This window comes from Enhydra lutris, unplaced genomic scaffold, assembly GCF_002288905.1.
Source record: "Enhydra lutris kenyoni isolate GAN:26980312 unplaced genomic scaffold, ASM228890v2 scaffoldscaffold52, whole genome shotgun sequence".
NCBI classification, from domain to species: Eukaryota; Metazoa; Chordata; class Mammalia; order Carnivora; family Mustelidae; genus Enhydra; species Enhydra lutris.
This window is the reverse complement of record NW_019154136.1, coordinates 1,717,543-1,735,646: the sequence shown is the minus strand read 5'-3', so window position 1 is coordinate 1,735,646 and position 18,104 is coordinate 1,717,543. Positions and strand designations below refer to the sequence as shown.

The window sequence follows — 18,104 nt, the reverse complement described above, 5'->3', positions numbered from 1 at the left end:
TCATTTTCAGGAAAATTATGGTCATTGCTACTGCATCTCCCTAGTGTTAAAGCAATTCTCATTTAAAAAGAAAAAGTGGTCAGAGAAACTTGTTAAAAAAAAAAGGCTTAAGGCAGAAAATATTCTTAGATTTCAGATCATAAAAAGGAAAAGATGCTTATACTTATGCTTCCTTATACGTTTTTAATTTTCTTTATAACCTTTCCATTGCCATGCTGGACATCTTGAATTTCAGAGTATGTGGCTTTTTGGTAACTTGGGATTTGGAAATAAGGGCCTGAGGATGCACAAAGTATTGAAGCTAACAGGGAAAGAAATTTCAATGTTGGGATTTCTGAATAAGTGGTTAGCTGTTGAAAGTGAGAGTTGTTAATATGTAGTCTATAAAAGGGCATATGCTCCAGATATCATTTTACTTTAAAATTGATTTGTTCAACTTTAAATTCTTGCTTTATCCTAAAAATAATTGAAAAATGTAATTACCCACTGGATTCACTAATGCTGAATAACTCTCACCGAATCCAGTACTTTTCAGTACTTCCCTAAATACAGCCAAGATATGCATAATTAAAGGTGATATTCCAAGTTGAATAGCCTTCATAGGTCACGGAAAACGAAACAGGGTAACCACCAGCCTGTGCTCAAGGTAATGAGGAGATGATGGGCGCTTTCCCTCCAACGTTCATGGGTGCTGAGGTGTGTGTGTGGCCGAGGGGGTGGGGGGAGAGTTTTAAACCAGTTAACTGGTTCATTATTGTGATAAATGTCCATCTTGAACTTAAATGTATTAATGTTTTTTAAACTTATAACCTGATTACTATTTATGATTTAAACATTCCAGCTCTATAGTACCAGCAGAAGCCCATGAGGCCTGTGTTCAGTGAACAAACCAGACGAGTGCTGGAGACGCTCCATGTCTGCAAGTATCTATGTAGCGGACTAGGAATCCGATGGCAGTTGATGCCTTGTTCTTGAATAGCCTCACTTCAGTATGTGGAGTTTCCCATCCGCAGTTACTAAGAGGTCCCGTAACGATCACAATTAAAGCTTGAGTTGTGGCTTATGTTAGGTGCTAGTTTGGGGAGCGTGCTAGCACCTCCGGGGGCGGGGCGAGGGTTGGGGTTCTGTTGATTTGCAGTAGCTTTGATTACCTGGAGCAATGAGAGTTGCTCATTCAGAAAGTAGAAAAGTCGGCTGCATCAAGGTTTTAAAAGCGGCATTTATTGATTGAAAATAAATGTGTAGATAAGCTCTCAGCGTGGAAGCCACATTATTCTTTAGTGAGTTTGAAGTACATGAAAACATATCTTCCATCATTTGTCTTATGTGTGCTTTTAGCATCCACCTTCACGTGGAGGTGAATTTTTGACATTTTACTGAGAAAATTTAAAATTCTTTCAGCAGCTCCCCATAGTTTGACAAACTTTTGCAAAGAGAAAGATAAAAACACACTACAGTGGTGTACGTCGAACGTTTATTACAACTAATCAGTGATGTGATAAGACAGTGCTAACATGGCCTGAATATGTGTATTGGTCACAATCACAACAAAGCTTAATCCAGCCCAGCAGATACAAGTGAAAAGTGTAAACCGTGAAGACGTGTCTACATACAGAGAAGTATGTATAAAAGTTGACACTGAAACAACTGTATAGCTTTAAAAAATACAGGGCCCACTAATGTCATCTGACCTCATTCAACTCTCACTTTTACATGAAACGTGGTGTCTGCTTTTGTAAGATTTCTGATAACTAGGCATTGCCATGGAAGGGAAGGAAGCTGCCCTCAAGTTTCCAGCACTTTTAAGTGGAGGGAGCAAAATCAACTTGGCCATAACAAGCACCCCAGGAGGAACAAGTCGTGCTTGAAACAATGACTTAAGCGACACTTATCTTACAGAAAATAACTTATCTACAGATAATGTGTTCTTCTCTTCAGATACTGTTGTGAAGAATTCCGGTAAGTCAATGTTTCCGTTTTTGCTTGGGGGCCTCGAAAGCTGTCTAAGTCACTAAATCGTTATGACCACGAAAGAAATCTGTCTCAGGAATTGAACGTTCCTTGGCCTTAAAAGTAACGTGTTCACTATTAAACAGTCCATCTCTGTTCCTCAACCCCGGTTTGCAATGCTGGAGAAATAAATTTTAGTGTAAAACACATCATTTCAATTTAGTCATTTGTGTATTCCCTTTAAGTATGTAGTTTCCAATAAGGGTCTTTGGTATAAATTTGGTTTTTTTCTGAAGTCTCAATATAAACAGTTAAATTTTAATTCATTTGATATGTGAGTATCGATTCCCTTTATTCTCAGATATGCTGAAATGCTACACACTAGTCTTTGGTTTAATAAAGCCAGGTTGCATATTATAATTTAACAGTTTCCTTTGCCAAAGACGGTAATTAGTGAATGTAAATTGCCTGATTCTGTCGTTCTCATAGATAACATGATTCGATTGGGAGAAACAGATCTATAAACTTTAAAATATCCAGAAAAGGTACCTTTCTTTTTCTGCATCGTTCTAATTTGTATTTAAGTCCCTTAAGTTATCACTTGATTAACCGAAGATTCCCTTTAAAAAAAAAATTTGTGTAGGCCTGAATGAAGCAGCTTAGCAAAACAGTAATACTGACAAGACGTCATCTTATACCATTAGCTAACATGGACATGAAGGCAGTGACCATCTACAGTGTGTGAAATGCCACAAGAAGTCATCAACAAGGGAGGAGAGTTATGTCAGTCCAATTTCTTCAAGAACACTACGTGGGGTTTCAGCTTCCTGTGGAGGGAAAATGTGAGACTCTGGTAAGCAGATCCGGGGAGGCCGGAGAATGTGAAACCGACACGGAAGGATGTGCAAGTTTCAGAGAACAGTGCAGGCCGGTCATCGGTTCGGGCACATTCGAATACTGAAAGCAAGCGGTTATTGAGGGTTCTGCGCCCCAAATGTCAGAGACCACAGAAGGATATTTTCAGCGTGCATTAAACAACTAGTGGTTACCTACCAGTGTGCTGGGCACCGCTGCTGTCACACAGAAAGCAGGCAAACCCACTGGCAATTTAGGAAATCACTGCTATTAAATTAGCTACAGGAAAGGTAAGTTACCTTAGTCTTAAAATCCAAAGCCTCCCCTAAGTAAAAACCAGGGAAAACCCAGAGTTCTCCCAAATCTTCACATAATTTTGTTTTTGTTTTGTTTTTTTTTCCTTTTTGGTCACATGTATTTATAGAAATGTCTTCCTCTGCGTTTTTACTTCGTTTTTGATTTAACTGTCCCCAGCAGCGTAGCTTCAGAAACTCACCTTCCCAGCCCACCCCCAGGCAACCAGTGGCTTCAGCGGAGGCAACATATGAGAAAGAAAACTCTAGGAGCAAAGGCATATTTTTGTCTTATGCCACAACCGATATTCATTTTTAAATGTCAAAGGAAGACAAAAACAAAGCAGGCGTATCTAGAAAATTATTAAAAATTTTCCAAAGTGGTTGATTTTGCACATCACAAAACCAGGACCAGGTCAAGTTCAGTTATTACTTGCAATAATCTTGTAATTAAAAGGCATACGACAATTTAATGGAGAAAATGCAATTTTTAGTTTCCAATAGTAAATTAACTTACTTTTGCATCCTAATTGTGGTACAGCACAAAACAAGGAGAAGAAAAATATTAAACCATAAATCCATACATTAGATTTAATTATATGTAAGCATCACATGGAGTAATAATCTTAAGTAAATTAAACTCTAGCCTGTTTCCTAATCTGGAACACAAGGATCACAGTACTTACCTTCATGCATAGACATTTAAGGGAGAGAAGGCTTAGTGCCTGACTTCTAGAAAGTGCTCAAAAAATGTTAACTGGTAACATAACACAATTGAGACCTACCTACGTGAAGGTATTTAGCATTCAGTACTAAATAAAATATTACAAACCAATGCTGTATGAAGTTCACATGATGATCTTTTAGTAGGTTTATTAATGAAAAATGGGTAAAAATCAGCTTTGGTGAAAAAAAGGGTTTTTATGAAGTATTCTTGACCCCCCCCCCCCGACCCCTCAGCCTAACTGGGCTACATCAAAATACGTATGGGGGATGGGCTAACAAGGTCAATACTGTCCACCAAGTACAGAATGGAGGATGTTCCACAGCATGGGGGACTCAGGTTAAAAAAGGGGGGGGACAGGGGAGGAAGGCAGAGTTGTTGAAGATGAAAAGACTTAATTGAGACATCAACCAGATACAATGTGAGCCTTATTGGGAATCTGGTTCTAGTAAACCGATTACAGAAATGCAATTCCTAGGCAATTAGGAAAAACTGAACCAGAAACAAGATATGAGGAATTACTGTTAATTTTGGGGAGGTGGTGGTACTTTTGTCTCTTGGTGGTATATACTGCGGTATCGAATGTGAAATGAGGTCCAGGGCTTGCTTTAAAACGCTGAGGCCAAAACTGGGGGGGGGGGGTGCAGGCAGATGACACAACAGGCGTTATTACTAGGAGTACTGAGTTGAGGGTGCTGAAGCTGAGGGGTGTGCACATGGAGGTTCCTTCTAGCATGTCTGAGTTTTCATGATCATTTTTAAAGAAAGTCTAATGGAAAAGATGCAACACTCCGAAGAATGTAGACCATGAATCACATATATCATAAATAAATGAAATGATTCAAAAATAATCATTTGCATTTAACCCTCAAACAACACGGATTTGAACTGTACGGTTCCATTTATATGGAGATTTTTTACCGTGCAGTATGTAAGTGTATTGTCCTTAGGGATTTTCTTAGCATTTTTGCTCCAGCGTACTTTACTACAGGAATACAGTGCACAGTACGTACACTGAAGCTGTGTTACTGGAATGTTGAGGTTATTGGTGAGGCTTCCAGTCAACAGTAGGCTATGAAGTTTGTGGAGAGTCAAATGTTGTATGTGGGTTTTCAACTGCTTGGGAGGGTCAGTGCTCCTAACCCCCCTCCTTGTTCCTAGATAATGTTAAATAGTTCTTAAAAACACCATACGGCCTTTACTGCATTTCTTAAAAGACGCCTACACTGAACTCTACACGGCTAACATTCTTCGCTTATCCATGTAAAAATGTCTCCCGTTCTATTCGCTGGGGCTGGTACGATTTCCCTTCTGTGCTCGCTGCCTGCAGTCCTGTATAGCATTTCAGGAAGAGAACCATGTTACTTATCAAATATGCATTATTTAAAATGTGTCCTTTCTAAAAGGGCTGGCTTAAAGGAATCATTTATACATTTTACTCCTTGAGACTTGTACGAATAGTACATTAGTTTCTTTCACAAATTGTGCCCATAGTATAAAATGTTATTTTCCCATGTTAACATTGAAATTGTGGCTCAAAATTACCTAGAAGAACTTGTAGCTAAAGTAGTCACAGTCCTACAAACAAAGTAGAATGGTGGTTACCAAGGGCTAAGGGGACGGGAAATGGAGAGTTGTTTAATGGATACAGTTTCGGTTTCATAGGAGGAAACATTTCTGGAAGTCAGATGCACAACACTGTGGATATACTTAACAGTACTGAGCTGTACACTTAACAGAACTTGCCAGCTTAACCACTTTAGGTTTTTTTTTTACACGATTTAATGAAATTACCTGGAAAAACCAAAATATATATTATTTGTCCAAAGGGATGGAGAAGAAAGAAGTCATTCACATGAGACAAAGTACATGCAATACTTTTATTTTAGACGTGCAAGAAAAGCGATTTCAGAATCTATGAATGGAAAGCAAGCAGCTGTATACAAATAACAAAGGAGGCAACCTCTTGTTACAGCGCAGCACACGGCATCCAGAGCACACTGGCAGGGACAATGCGTATTCAGCATTAAAACCAGAGGAGTAACATCTTGCAGGGTGGGGAGAGGGACAGAGGGAAAAAATGGAAATGGAAGACCAATGTTTCCCAATGCTTTCAGCTACGTTTCTCATTTGACAGCCCATCCAGATGCTTCAAATGTAACGCAGGACATAGCGAATGGAAAGCGCTGCTCTGCGCGCCTGCCTGCTCTACATTTTCATAGGTCTTCCTTCAGTGGTAAGCCTGTTGGAGCTGCTTCTGAATTTGTTTAATGATAACTTACTTTTAGGCTTTAAACTCTCTAGCTATAAACAATGAGTTACTTGGTACTTCTCCTTTTGTAATTAAGTTGCATGTTTTATTAAAAGTATACACAATAACGATCAATATTGAAAGTCTTAATATAAAACCACAGTTAACAAATCATTAAGTATTTAAAGGAAGACTTACTATATACTATAAAACCATAACTAGTAAAATATTAGTATTCGAGTAGAGTATCAGAATTTTAACTATATAAACCAGGTCAGTATGAACGTTTTGAAAATGTTACTTCCTATCAAAGAGAGATACTGTCGCAGAGACTTCTGACACAGCTTTCTGATCACTCTTCGAGGGACTGGCCAATACTGGCCAGCACAAATGTGAGTGAATCCAGGTGGCATCACGAACTTAAGAACTGGGAATGTTTGACCCTTAAATACTACGTAACAGTATAGATTTTACTTTTTGGAAGTATTTCCAAATACTCTTTTCTGTGATACATTAGAATATGTTGGCTCATATAGGCTGTATCATAGTCCCTAAATAGAACTTCTTTTCTCCCAGAACACGTGAATACCAAGCCCTGCGCTAGGTCACTGCACTGCTCATTCTGCCATAGCACTTCCACTGTTTTCTTTGGTGAACATTTTAACGATGGCTAAATTTTCCTCTTACGAGACTTTAATCATAGATGGTTCGTAAATGAGGACATGTATGTATGTAAGATGAAATACTACACAAAACATTCATAGGTCATATCTCAAGAAATCAAACGAGTTTGCGAGCAGGAATAAACTACATCAAGATCACATATAGAACGAAAATAAAACAAAAGAAAAGCGAGTCAGGAAAAACAATTACAATTGTAAAGGTATTGGTTCTGAAATGCTCTATTATATAAGATAGTCACCAAGCTGAGGACATTTTCTTTCATAAGTATATCAGCTCTCTATTTCCTCTGTGAAATTCTGCATACACGACGAGTAGTCATTTAGTACACAGGGACATTAAAATATTCATGACGTGGCTACAAAAGAAATGTATATATTCTTACACAGTATACAAACTGACAGACACAATCAGATTCCTAGAATGTTTAGTGCACAGTAAAGAAAATGGAAACGTAAAGTTTTGTTTTTGTTCTTTGGTTTATGGCTGAACATTTAACTTATAAACAGTGCTTAGGAGTTCCAGTTCCTCTTAAAGTAACTCTATATAATGATAAATGATACAGATATAGTAACTCTGTATAATGATAAACTCTATAATAACCTATATCTGACAAAATCCAAAAGCACTGTTACTAACAGGCTGAAAAAATTTTCAGTGTAAAATCGTCTGGTCAGTACTGAGTTAACTGAAAATTCAATTAGAATGCTACCAGTCTTCAAGTATGTCAGGATTTTATTACACGAAGGAAAGGAATTTAATCCCTTAATGAAAATCTTTACATCCTTAGGTGACCATAAACTCTTCTACAGATCCTAAGAGAAAATCTTTGCCAAGAAAAAGTGGAAAAGGAGTCACCTATTTGGTATTTTAAGTAGCAATGGAGGTGTTTAATGGTTCACTTAGCTTAACTTCGGAAGACTACGCCTTTGAGACTAAGGATATTATTACTTTTTAAAATAATCCTCAAGATAGATTTTAAAGAACTCTCCAAAAAAGATTTGTTAAATGCCTATGCCTACAAATGTATGTGAATAGAGGTTTCTCATATCAACAAGGTAACCTGAGGTGAGGTTTTAAACTGACCCGAGAGTGTCCAGAGATGGATTTCTGGGGACTCGAAGAAATCCCTGAAACTAGAGGCAAAATTACAGATTTTCCTGAGAAGAGGACCCGTGGCTCTTCGGACTCTCAAAGGGATTATACCCCTGCCAAAAGGCTTGTGACTCAAAGTTTAAAACTGCTCATTTGAGGGCTTGTAAAATATCCTCATTTTAATATTAAAGTTGGCATTCTGAAACGTTAGGCTACAAAGTCGTGTAAACTGTTCAAATATGTAACCGATCCTTTATACAATAACCATTAAATACAAAAGTATCTGAGGATTAAATTTAATCCTCAGATAATTCTTGAGACAGTTTTAAAAGAGTTTTGCTTTTTCCCCCATTCAGAATACAGTGGCATAAGCCAGCAAGGTAAAATAATACCAGTAATGAACCCGAAATGCTTCATTTTCTTAAAGAAGCTCTCATTTTCATAGGGGAATTCTATTTCTCTATTTCTGTACCAATGACACTAGTGCTTCACAGTATTTAAAAATACTTTTTTGTCAACGAACCTCTAAACCTATTTCAATATTCTCTGTAAAAAAATAAATTCTAAGTCCCAATGATGGATCATTATCGGAGTAAAATTCCTTATGAAAATAATCAGTTAAAGAAAGTACTGGGACTATCCCTTGGGATTTAATGTAATTGGACTTTTCAGGTGATGCTAAAATATAAATAACAAACTTGACAAAATTATAAGTACAAACTGAATTCATAGATCCTGCTACATTTGATGCATGTCAGTACTCCAGCACGTATTCTAGTACGCTTTCTTACACCCAATGAAACTCCTGCTGTGATACATATTCTCTGTTTTCTGGAGAGAGAACAAGAAAAGTTTAAGTCTGTCAACCTTCCACCTACATACCAGTTCTTTGAGACTCTATAAAATTATAGCTTTTCATCTTTTATGTTTTCTCTCTTAATTTTATATATACATGGGAAAACCAACCAGGGAGAGCTTATGCCCACTGCAAGAAAAGAGAAAGGTAGGTAGTTTCCCCAAAGAGGGCTGAGCACACCGCTGTTCCTCCCCGGAAGAGACTTACGAGGAAAGGCAACAAACAATTCTTAAACAAGACTGTGTGGCGTTTCTGACAGACATTTTACTACATTAGTGAAGGAAAGGATAGATGATAAGATAAACTTCTTTATAGCCAACGATCCAGATTATTATACTTAAGCAAGAAATGAGAATCCATCAATTGTGAGGAATATTCTTTATAGGGAGAAAAGCCTCTTCATTGGAAAAGCTTCCTTTAAGAGGAAATACCCTAAAGTGCACAAAAATAATGTATTCTTTTACCACTTTTAAGTTGCTGTAACATGTTTTCAGTAATTTCTCAGTTTAGATGGAGTCTGAAAAAGTTGTGCTAAAAATGCCTTAATGATCACCTAACCTTGAAGGTTGATTTTAAGCTAAATGATACAGGTATGCCCGTATTAACCAAGTTATTTCTTCTCTTATATACAAAGAAAATATTATAGTTGATTGAATATAACTCCAGTATTCTGGGCCCTCACACCACCAGGATATCTTCTGAGTCATGGAATAATTAATTTAATTAAGAACTGGGGAGGTGGAGCGTCAAGTCTGTCACAACACACGAGGCGTCCTGGGCGGAGGCAGAACTACTCTCTTGTTCCACTACCCAGCAAGCTGAGTTCCTCAATACACTAAAACATCAGTGATTATCGATTATATGGGAATAAAGGCCAGAAGGAAAACAGAAAAAAAAAAACAAAAAAAAAAAAACAAAAACCTGAACCACGTATGTTCAACTTTCCTCCGCACCGAAAGGAACTTTTTTCTCAGTCCCCTACAAAAGGAACCAGAGGTAGTAGGAAGTGCAGGTTAACACAGCAGAGGAATTAAGTTATACCTGCTCTTATCACCGTCTGCATTCTTAAGACAAACCCTACTAACCTTAAAAATCCCCAGATATTCACCGTATCAGGCTGATGCCTCAAAAGTAAAAGAGTCTGGGAAACTATAAAGAACCCGGAAGCCGGCACTTCTCTGAAGGCTTACGTCCTGTTGAGATCGGTGCTTAAGTAAACTGATACTGGGTCCCAAACTGAAAACCTAGTCTCCTGTTTTTCTCTTTCTAGCACACGACGTGTTCAAAGAGCAAATGACTTACATTTAATGAAAAAGGAATTCAGTGTAATTTGAAGTTATTGCTCTACCCGTTTTTCTTGTGAAGGGGCTTCACTTTTTCCTTTTACTAGAAGCAGCATCCTCTATCCTTCACGTTCTAGAATACAGTGGTCCTTTTTATTGCCCCTCACTGAATTCTGCGGCAAAGTCCCTACTCTTGACCCTGGAACACTATTCCTTATGCTTAAAGACCAAAGGGCCAGAGAATGTCTGAATTCACTAAGATCTATGTTTAGCAATGAATACAGAGAACTGAAAGCCCTTCTGAGGTACCTTTTAGATGACACAGCTCATGGTGTCAGTCTTATTCCACCAGCAACTGTGAGGCACTAGTAAAGTCAAATAATTTTTTTATTTTTTTAACATTACCTTAGCATTGAGTAGCAAGAGCAATATGGTTGTTCCAGATGGTTAGTGTCTAAAATGGCCAAGAACACACAAGTGCTTCACTTTATATGCTGAAGCTTTTCTTTTTAGCAAATTCTACTCTAATTTTACCTAATGGAACAACACAATGTGTACTCTTCCACTCACAGAGTTTCATTTTGTCACTAAAAAAATTCACAAATTAAAATTTTATACTTCTAATACAGATTTGTTTTACACTTTTAGAAAAGGGGGGGGGACCTCAAACATTTTCAGAGGTAATGCTGCTAAGTTAATGTCCCACTCCTGATCTTTTCTCACTTTATACACCTTGAATATCTTTCCATATCATTGCATAGAAATCAATCTCACTTCTTCTACAGACGGGTAACAGTTTCATGTATGGCCATACTATAATTTTCTTAACCTATCTCCCACTGATTAACATTTGGGTAAGTTCCAGTGGCTTAATATTATACTGAATTTTAGTGCATTTGTATATTTCTATTGGATATAATTCCTTGAAATTTAACTGATGGGTCAAAAGTGTACAAATTTATCTGTTAAGAGGTATCACCCAACTAATCCTCTAAAATGGAATACAAGTTTAAGTGCTCACAAGCAGCAGACAAGAGGGTCACTCGTCCTTGCCAATTCAAGAACCAACCAAAAAAAGTTCTCATTCATATTTTCATTTACATTCCCTTATGTAAAAGGGCCATTTCTTTTTTCTTTCATCTGTGAATTGTTTATTTATATCTGCTGCTGTCTTTTTCTATTGTGTGGTTGATCTGTATCAAGTATCTGAAGTTTCTTTAAAATGATGGGAATAACTTAACTGCATCTTGTAAACCCTACTCTAAAACCTATTAGTTATAAAATACTAAGGACAAGTTACTTTCTCTGGCAGTTTGCTGTACTTTTTAAATTAAAAAAGATTAATTAGTAACTCTAACTTTAGACTGTAAAGAAATAGTTTTAAGCATATTTTAGGGAAACCATATTGTATCTGCCTAGGTCTTCTATTTGGATCATAATGTGAAATGCTTTAAAATTTGATCAGGGTTTTCAAAACGTTACAGATTTCTTTTTGTCACTGAATTTCAAATATTCAAACTCTAGATCTGTACTAAGTAAATTCTTTAAGGCTAATAAGGTACATGTAAAATACATGTAAATACATGTAAAATAATAAAAGTCTATATATGCAAATTCTGGTCATTTAAACTAGTCCCCCTGTAAAAAAAAAAAAATACCAAGTCCCTAAGGTGGATGGGGAAATGAGCAGAAAATTAAAAAAAGTATTCTGATTGCCTACAGGGTATACTCAGTCCTGTTTCCAGGTAAAAACCCAATTACCTTAACAGACATTAACTGATTTGGGGTTGAGGAAATGGAATTATGTAGTGACATCCCACAAGCTCTGCTGTGGGTTAGGTGCTGAAGTCAACCACAGATTATCACCCCAGGCACTGGTTAGCAAGTAAAGGTGATTCTGGTGACTCACAGTGGTGATTTTTATCGCCATTTACATGTTCTTATTAAGCCCATTTGTCCTTTTACAGTTCTTTGGGTCCCCCCCTTTCTACTTTTGGTTCATTTCAGCCAGTCATTTGTACTCTGGACTATATTATATTGAAAAGATGTAACAGTCTATAGATGTAAATGGAATCTTTATACATCCTATCGTGTTAAATTAAACCAGGGTTTTGCAACCACGGCACTACTGAGACTTGAAGCTGGATGATTCCTTGTCCTAGGAGAGCTGTCCGGGGCACTGCTGGACGTTTAGCAGCACCCTCGGTCTTCACCTACCAGACGCCAGTACCACCCCACTGCCGGTCGTGACAATCACAAAAATATGTCCTGGCATTGTTCAATGTTCCGTGAGGAGGCATGACTGCCCCGCTCCCCACCCCAGCTGAGAACCACTAAGTTAATCTAATTGTCTCCGGTTGATGGACAGGTAAAATTACGTTCTAGTGTGCTTGCCTGTATTTGTTAATTTCTCTGTAACAGGAACTTTTATTTTTAAAAAAGGCAACAGAGGAAACAATAAAAGAAAATTTTAAGGAATGTGTCAGTAGGGGAAAAAAAGAACTCAAACCCTGAAATTTTGAGAAAGTACTTTTTAAAGAAAAAAACAAATCACCACCAACAACTAGGAATAGACTCTTTGCAGGTCCTAGGGTGCACGCAATCATTTAGATCAGGATTAGGATTGAAAAAAAGGGCAGAATAGAAAATGTGAGATAGCAAAACGAAATAAAGTATTATTTAATAAAATATTTTTCAGTTTATGGGCATGTAACTATTATGACATAAAAGTGTATTTTACTACTGTGGGTTCTTGTCAAGTATCTTTGAAAACCAGATTTATGGCTACTGATGTTTAAGTTACTCCAACTTTTCATTATTACAAATAGCCCAGAGGAGCAAGAATAGGCTCAAAATGAGTTAGAATGAAACAAGGGGAGGGGGGAGCCTCAAAATTCTGAATAGCAAAGAGCTCAAAAAAAAAAAAAAAAAAAAAAAAAAACACACATAGAGCAAAATGATTACAAGCTGAAAACCAGTGACCAAGGACATTGGCCAAATTTCTTATAACACGTTAACAAGCAAGATTTGTTCTGCCTTCTGTTTTTTTCTGTATCTGCCCTTTTAAAATACGCTGGCATAAGAGTATATAGCCTTGTTAACTTTTAGCCTAATTTAAAAGAAAAAGGTTTAGGCTTGAAGGTTTTAACAAACAGTGGAAATTATGAGTTTGTCTAATTAGACCAAAACCTACGAGGATTTATATCAAAATACTCTTTGCTGTTAAATGACATGAATGTATGTATTTGAACACACCTAGCTGTTATAAAACAATGTACAATATTCTTGAGTTTGGTTAGCATACCCAAATATTCTTAATTAGCAAGATTTTAATTAAAAATCCCAAAACTTCATACTAAAAGGCATGTTATTCAATACTCTAAGTACTTATCCACTTAAAATAATTTTAAGTTACAGAAGTCATTTTTAATAAAAATCACTTTTTCTAAGATTCTTACCTTTCCATTTCTACGCAGTCCAAAAGATTTATTCTTACTTCCACAAAGATGGTGCATAGTACTAAGATCTATCATGCAGCCCCAGCACTAAAACAGATCAATTCTAGCGGCACTAATTCTCCATAGAGCACCACTTTCTCGCCGAGCAGATTAATAACGGCAAATCCAAGAGAATCTATTCATAAAGTGGGTCATCTCGAAGTGGAAGCCAATTGGGGAGTGTGATGCTTGCTTTTGGTACCTCACAGACTACATTAGTGAGAAACGATACCAACAGCAAACAAAGCCCAAAAGGAAAACCCCCACAAATTTCAAAATGATGCTGTTAGTATATAAAAGAAAGGCTGACACATCTCAAAGCGCGGATCAACACCGTCATGCATCTACCGCCGAGGTTAAAGCCCAACGCCCGGTGTTTTAACTATTCGATCTTCACAGATCAGGCAAGGACTTGAAATCATCTCACGTGCAACAGTCTTTGCATAACACCCCATCTTATCCATGCCACAAAAATGGTAAATTTGGTAGTTACCAATAAATAAGTTGGGGGTCAAAGGGACTAAAGTCTTAGACTGCTCTTTATCATAAGATATCCTCAGACAAACCTCCCCATTCTTCATTCTGGCTCTATAAAATTAAGGAGCAGAGAAAAACTGGTAAGTGCCTGACTTTACAAAGAAAATGCACTCTGTATTTCCTTGGTCATTCGATCTATGTTTATAAATCAACTGTACCACTCCCCCAAGTCCTCCCCCTCAGAAAACTAGCTTAAAATAGGCACATAATTGGTGGTGTTGGGGAAGTGTTCCAAGTATTGCAAAGAATGTCAATTTCGTAATCTCAGCATGGTGCACCTTAGTAATTTAGCAATCAAGTTAAGTACCAGTGGCATGTTAAGAAAACCTGTGCTAAATCCCAACAAACATTAAAAATTGGATAATGGACCAATTTTTCTGGGCTTTATCCCCAAATTTAATTATGTATTCACAGAACCAAATACCAAAAATACAGAATTCAGAATTCACTCTAGAAATGTCAAAACTGAACCACTGTTTACCAAGTAGCTAAGTAAAATTTAAAAAGGTATCTTTATTATTTAATCACTATGTCCGAGGTTTTAGCAATTATTATTCAAATACACACCTATGTTCTCATTACTCACTATAATATGCTAATGGAAGATCTACTTTCTCCCGACTGTGCCGTTTGCCTGTAACATGAAGGACTGAAATTTTAAAGAAATTTTTCTGAAGAAAATAAACATTCTTAAGGATAGAAATGTGTATGTCACAAATTTTAAAAGGGCTAAAATCAAAATAATTTTGTGATTTCCATGCATTAAGCCAACAGGTATTTTCATTATAAATTCAAAGTCATCCATGGTGTTTAGAAATAATCAATTCAAGTAAAAGAGCTGATACCAAATAGGAAAATCACAACACAAAGAAAACTAGATTAAAATAAATTAATTAGGAATTCTACAAATTTAAGGCCACATTTAGCTAAGTGCCTTTGCAGCTATATTTACAATTTTGGAAGCAAAATCACATTCATGACATAGGCTAAGTGAATGCTATATCCCAAATTATAATACCAAAAAAGCTACTATAAATCCAGTTTCGATAAATCCAACAAGAAATGACTTCAAAAATGTATTATTTGTATCTATATATCCAATTTGAAAATACCGACTATTGATAGTTTAGACAGTGAACATTTTCAGTGTAAGAGGTAAAAAATGGCATCTGTCTTAGGAAGTCTACTCTGTTCCATAACAGAAAAACCTCCAGAATGATGAATCTCTTAATTACTGGAAAACACGGAAGCTGGTACCAGAAACAGGTTTAAAATACACATTTCAAGACAATACACAAATAGGGCGGGGGGAGACACGGATACTGCTCAGTGGTCAAGATTTCACATAGCTCTGAAGGCCAGCAGAGCATGTTTGGAATGCTGGGACCAGTCCCCGGAAGCTCACTGCGTGAGCCTCTGCTTGTTCGTTTGTTAAAAGGTGCTCGGGACCCTGCTCAGGACACCCCGAGGATTAGCACAGGGTGCTTCCCATCTAAGTGCTCAATAAGTGCCAGCTGGCACCCTGTTCTCTTCTGTTGTCCGGGTGTCCAGACCTGTTCTCGTTACTGACTATATAGAATATGCTAAGAGAAAACCTACTTTGTCAACTGTCTGTTCTGTTGGCCTATAAAATGAAGGCCTGCCTAAACAGACCACAAGAAGTTTATGTAACTTGGGTAGAAGGGAAACTTGAAAGAAATTTAGCAGTTTTTTCTCATCTTATTCCACCACCTGTTTTATGAACACATTTAAATACTCTCCCAAAGATGCAAACATGTATCATGTATCAACATATAAATGAATCTACTTTAGGAAACAAGCAGCTTGTCATCCCTGCGTGTGTGACAGTATGCTGGCAAATAACCTGAATGAGTAACAGGTTAACCTGAACGGAATCACCTGAAGCCTTACTGCCCCAAAGAGATTCAGCTTGGCGTCATAAAGGCCTTAGTCTGCCATGTACGATAACCCCCTCTGAATTCAGAACGGACCAGTGGTGTTCTGCCTCAAGACCTGAATGGCTAAATTAAGAGAAATGGTTCACTCAGGCCACTGAAGAGAAGATGTCTTAATGTACTATCACTTTGGTTCATGTACAAAACAGTGTTAAGGTAGCCACAGATGAGAACCAGGCCAAAGCTCTCCTCTAAAGATAAGAAACCATATTTAACAGTAGTCAACTTTTTTTTTTTAAACTAGGGTGAGACAGGAAAAGAAAAATCTTTTTTTTTTTTTTTTTTTAAAGATTTTATTTATTTGCCAGACAGAGATCACAAGTAGGCGGAGAGGCAGGCAGAGAGAGAGGAGGAAGCAGGTTCCCCGCTGAGCAGACAGCCCATGTGGGGCTCGATCCCAGGACCCTGGGATCATGACCTGAGCCAAAGGCAGAGGCTTAACCCACTGAGCCACCCAGGTGCCCCAGGAAAAGAAAAATCTTAACGTGGACCACAGACATCCTATGCTTCTCTCCACTCCTCCTTTCTCTTTAAGATACAAAAATACTACTTCAAAAAGGGAGATGGTACTTACTATTAAGATACTTCAATAGGGGAGGGGCACCTGGGTGGCTCAGATGGTTAAGCATCTACCTTTGGCCCAGGTCATGATCTCAGGGTCCTGGGATTGAGCCCCGTATTGGGTGCCCCGCTCAGTGCGAAGCCTGCTTCCCCCCTCTCTCCCTGCCTGCCTCTGCCTAATTGTGATATCTCTCTCTCTCTCAAGTTAATAAATAAAATCTTAAAAAAAGAAAAATAAAGTTTATTTTAAAAAAAGATACTTCAATAGGGGAGATACACACATATACAAATATGGACTTGGAATGACATTTTTATCCCAAATACAAGCTATAAAGTAAACTTAGTATATCGGTCATATTTTGAAGTCTTTAGCAATTAGTCAGTACAATTTAAAAAACCATCCAGACACAGGAAAGATCAGTGCCCTAAACACTGGTCTCCAGGAAAAACTATATTAAAATTAAAAGGTGAACTTCTAGAACTTTAGAAATGTTTTAAGACAGATGTAATTAATCAGGAAATGATGAAGAACTTGGAGGAAATGATGAAGAACCAGGATCTGACAGAGCAAATTACAGTTCCATAATAATGAAATATAAAAGTGAACAAGGAAAGAGACAAATATAAAAAATTCCCAGTTCCTGATTCTGGTTTGACGTTATTTTTAGAAAAGTCTGATTGGTAAATAGCAAAAGAAGGAGGTCCTAACTTCAAAACCCATTTTACAGTAGGAGAATATGAGCCTGAGGTCACAATATCAGATGTTAAAAAATAAAAAATCTCCCCAGTGACATATCTGCAGTCAATTAAATAGAGAACTGTGGCAAACTACGCATGTGGGAAAGGGGCTGTGCTCATTTCACTACTGCCAGTGGCTAGCGTCAGGCCTGCCAAAAAAGGTTCTGCTTTTGCAGGCACCTTAACCACTGTTTGGTTAACTCAAGATCGAGACAGGTACAGCGTATTGTCTCACATTTAATATATGTATGTTCTGATGACGTCACCCCCACTTGGAGCAATCCTCACAACTGACCCGGGCAGTGACTCCCGCAGAGCCGTCATCCAAGGCGCGCCCTCCCACTGAGGCCCACAGTTAAGAAAGAGACATTTACTCTTTTTAGTTCACATTTCTGTGACAACAGAAATGCTAAAAAATTGGATTTAAAGCCTCCTTTAAGACTAACAAAGAGAATTGATGAAAACACTACATTTTTTTAAATTGACTAGCTCCTCCTTGTGCTACGGACTTTCTATTTGATTAAAACCACAATGACCGCTAAAGCATATTTCAACTTAGTATCTGAATTAAGGTATTCCTAAGTATTTTGAAAAAGGTGGCCTTATCTATGAAATTTTAAACTTCAGAAATTGAAAGTTCAGAAATAGCAAATATACAATGAACTCAGGACAACTGTGGAAACTGGAAATGGAAGGGGCTTATCAACAGTTCTTGTGCTATCAAGGCAAAGTAAGAATATAGTCATTTGACAGAACAGGGTTTGTTATTTAAAGAGAGCAAAGAGGGGTGCCTGGGTGGCCCAGTTGGTTAGGCATCCGACTCTTGGG

General features: G+C 37.5%; 1 protein-coding gene across 4 annotated transcripts in view; it reads right to left on the bottom strand.

Moving 5' to 3' along the window:
* Positions 1-892: 892 nt before the first annotated feature.
* The window catches only part of LOC111157096 (adaptor related protein complex 1 sigma 2 subunit), a 28,871-nt gene continuing 11,659 nt past the window's right edge, over positions 893-18,104 (bottom strand). The window contains exons 5-6 of one of the 4 annotated variants that reach the window (XM_022518333.1): positions 3,616-3,624; positions 893-2,777 (exon numbers count right to left, since the gene is read on the bottom strand). In XM_022518333.1, coding sequence (XP_022374041.1) covers positions 2,730-2,777; positions 3,616-3,624 — 57 coding nt within the window. In that variant the 3' untranslated portion in view covers positions 893-2,729. The other 3 variants (XM_022518334.1, XM_022518335.1, XM_022518332.1) reach the window with 3 other exon arrangements.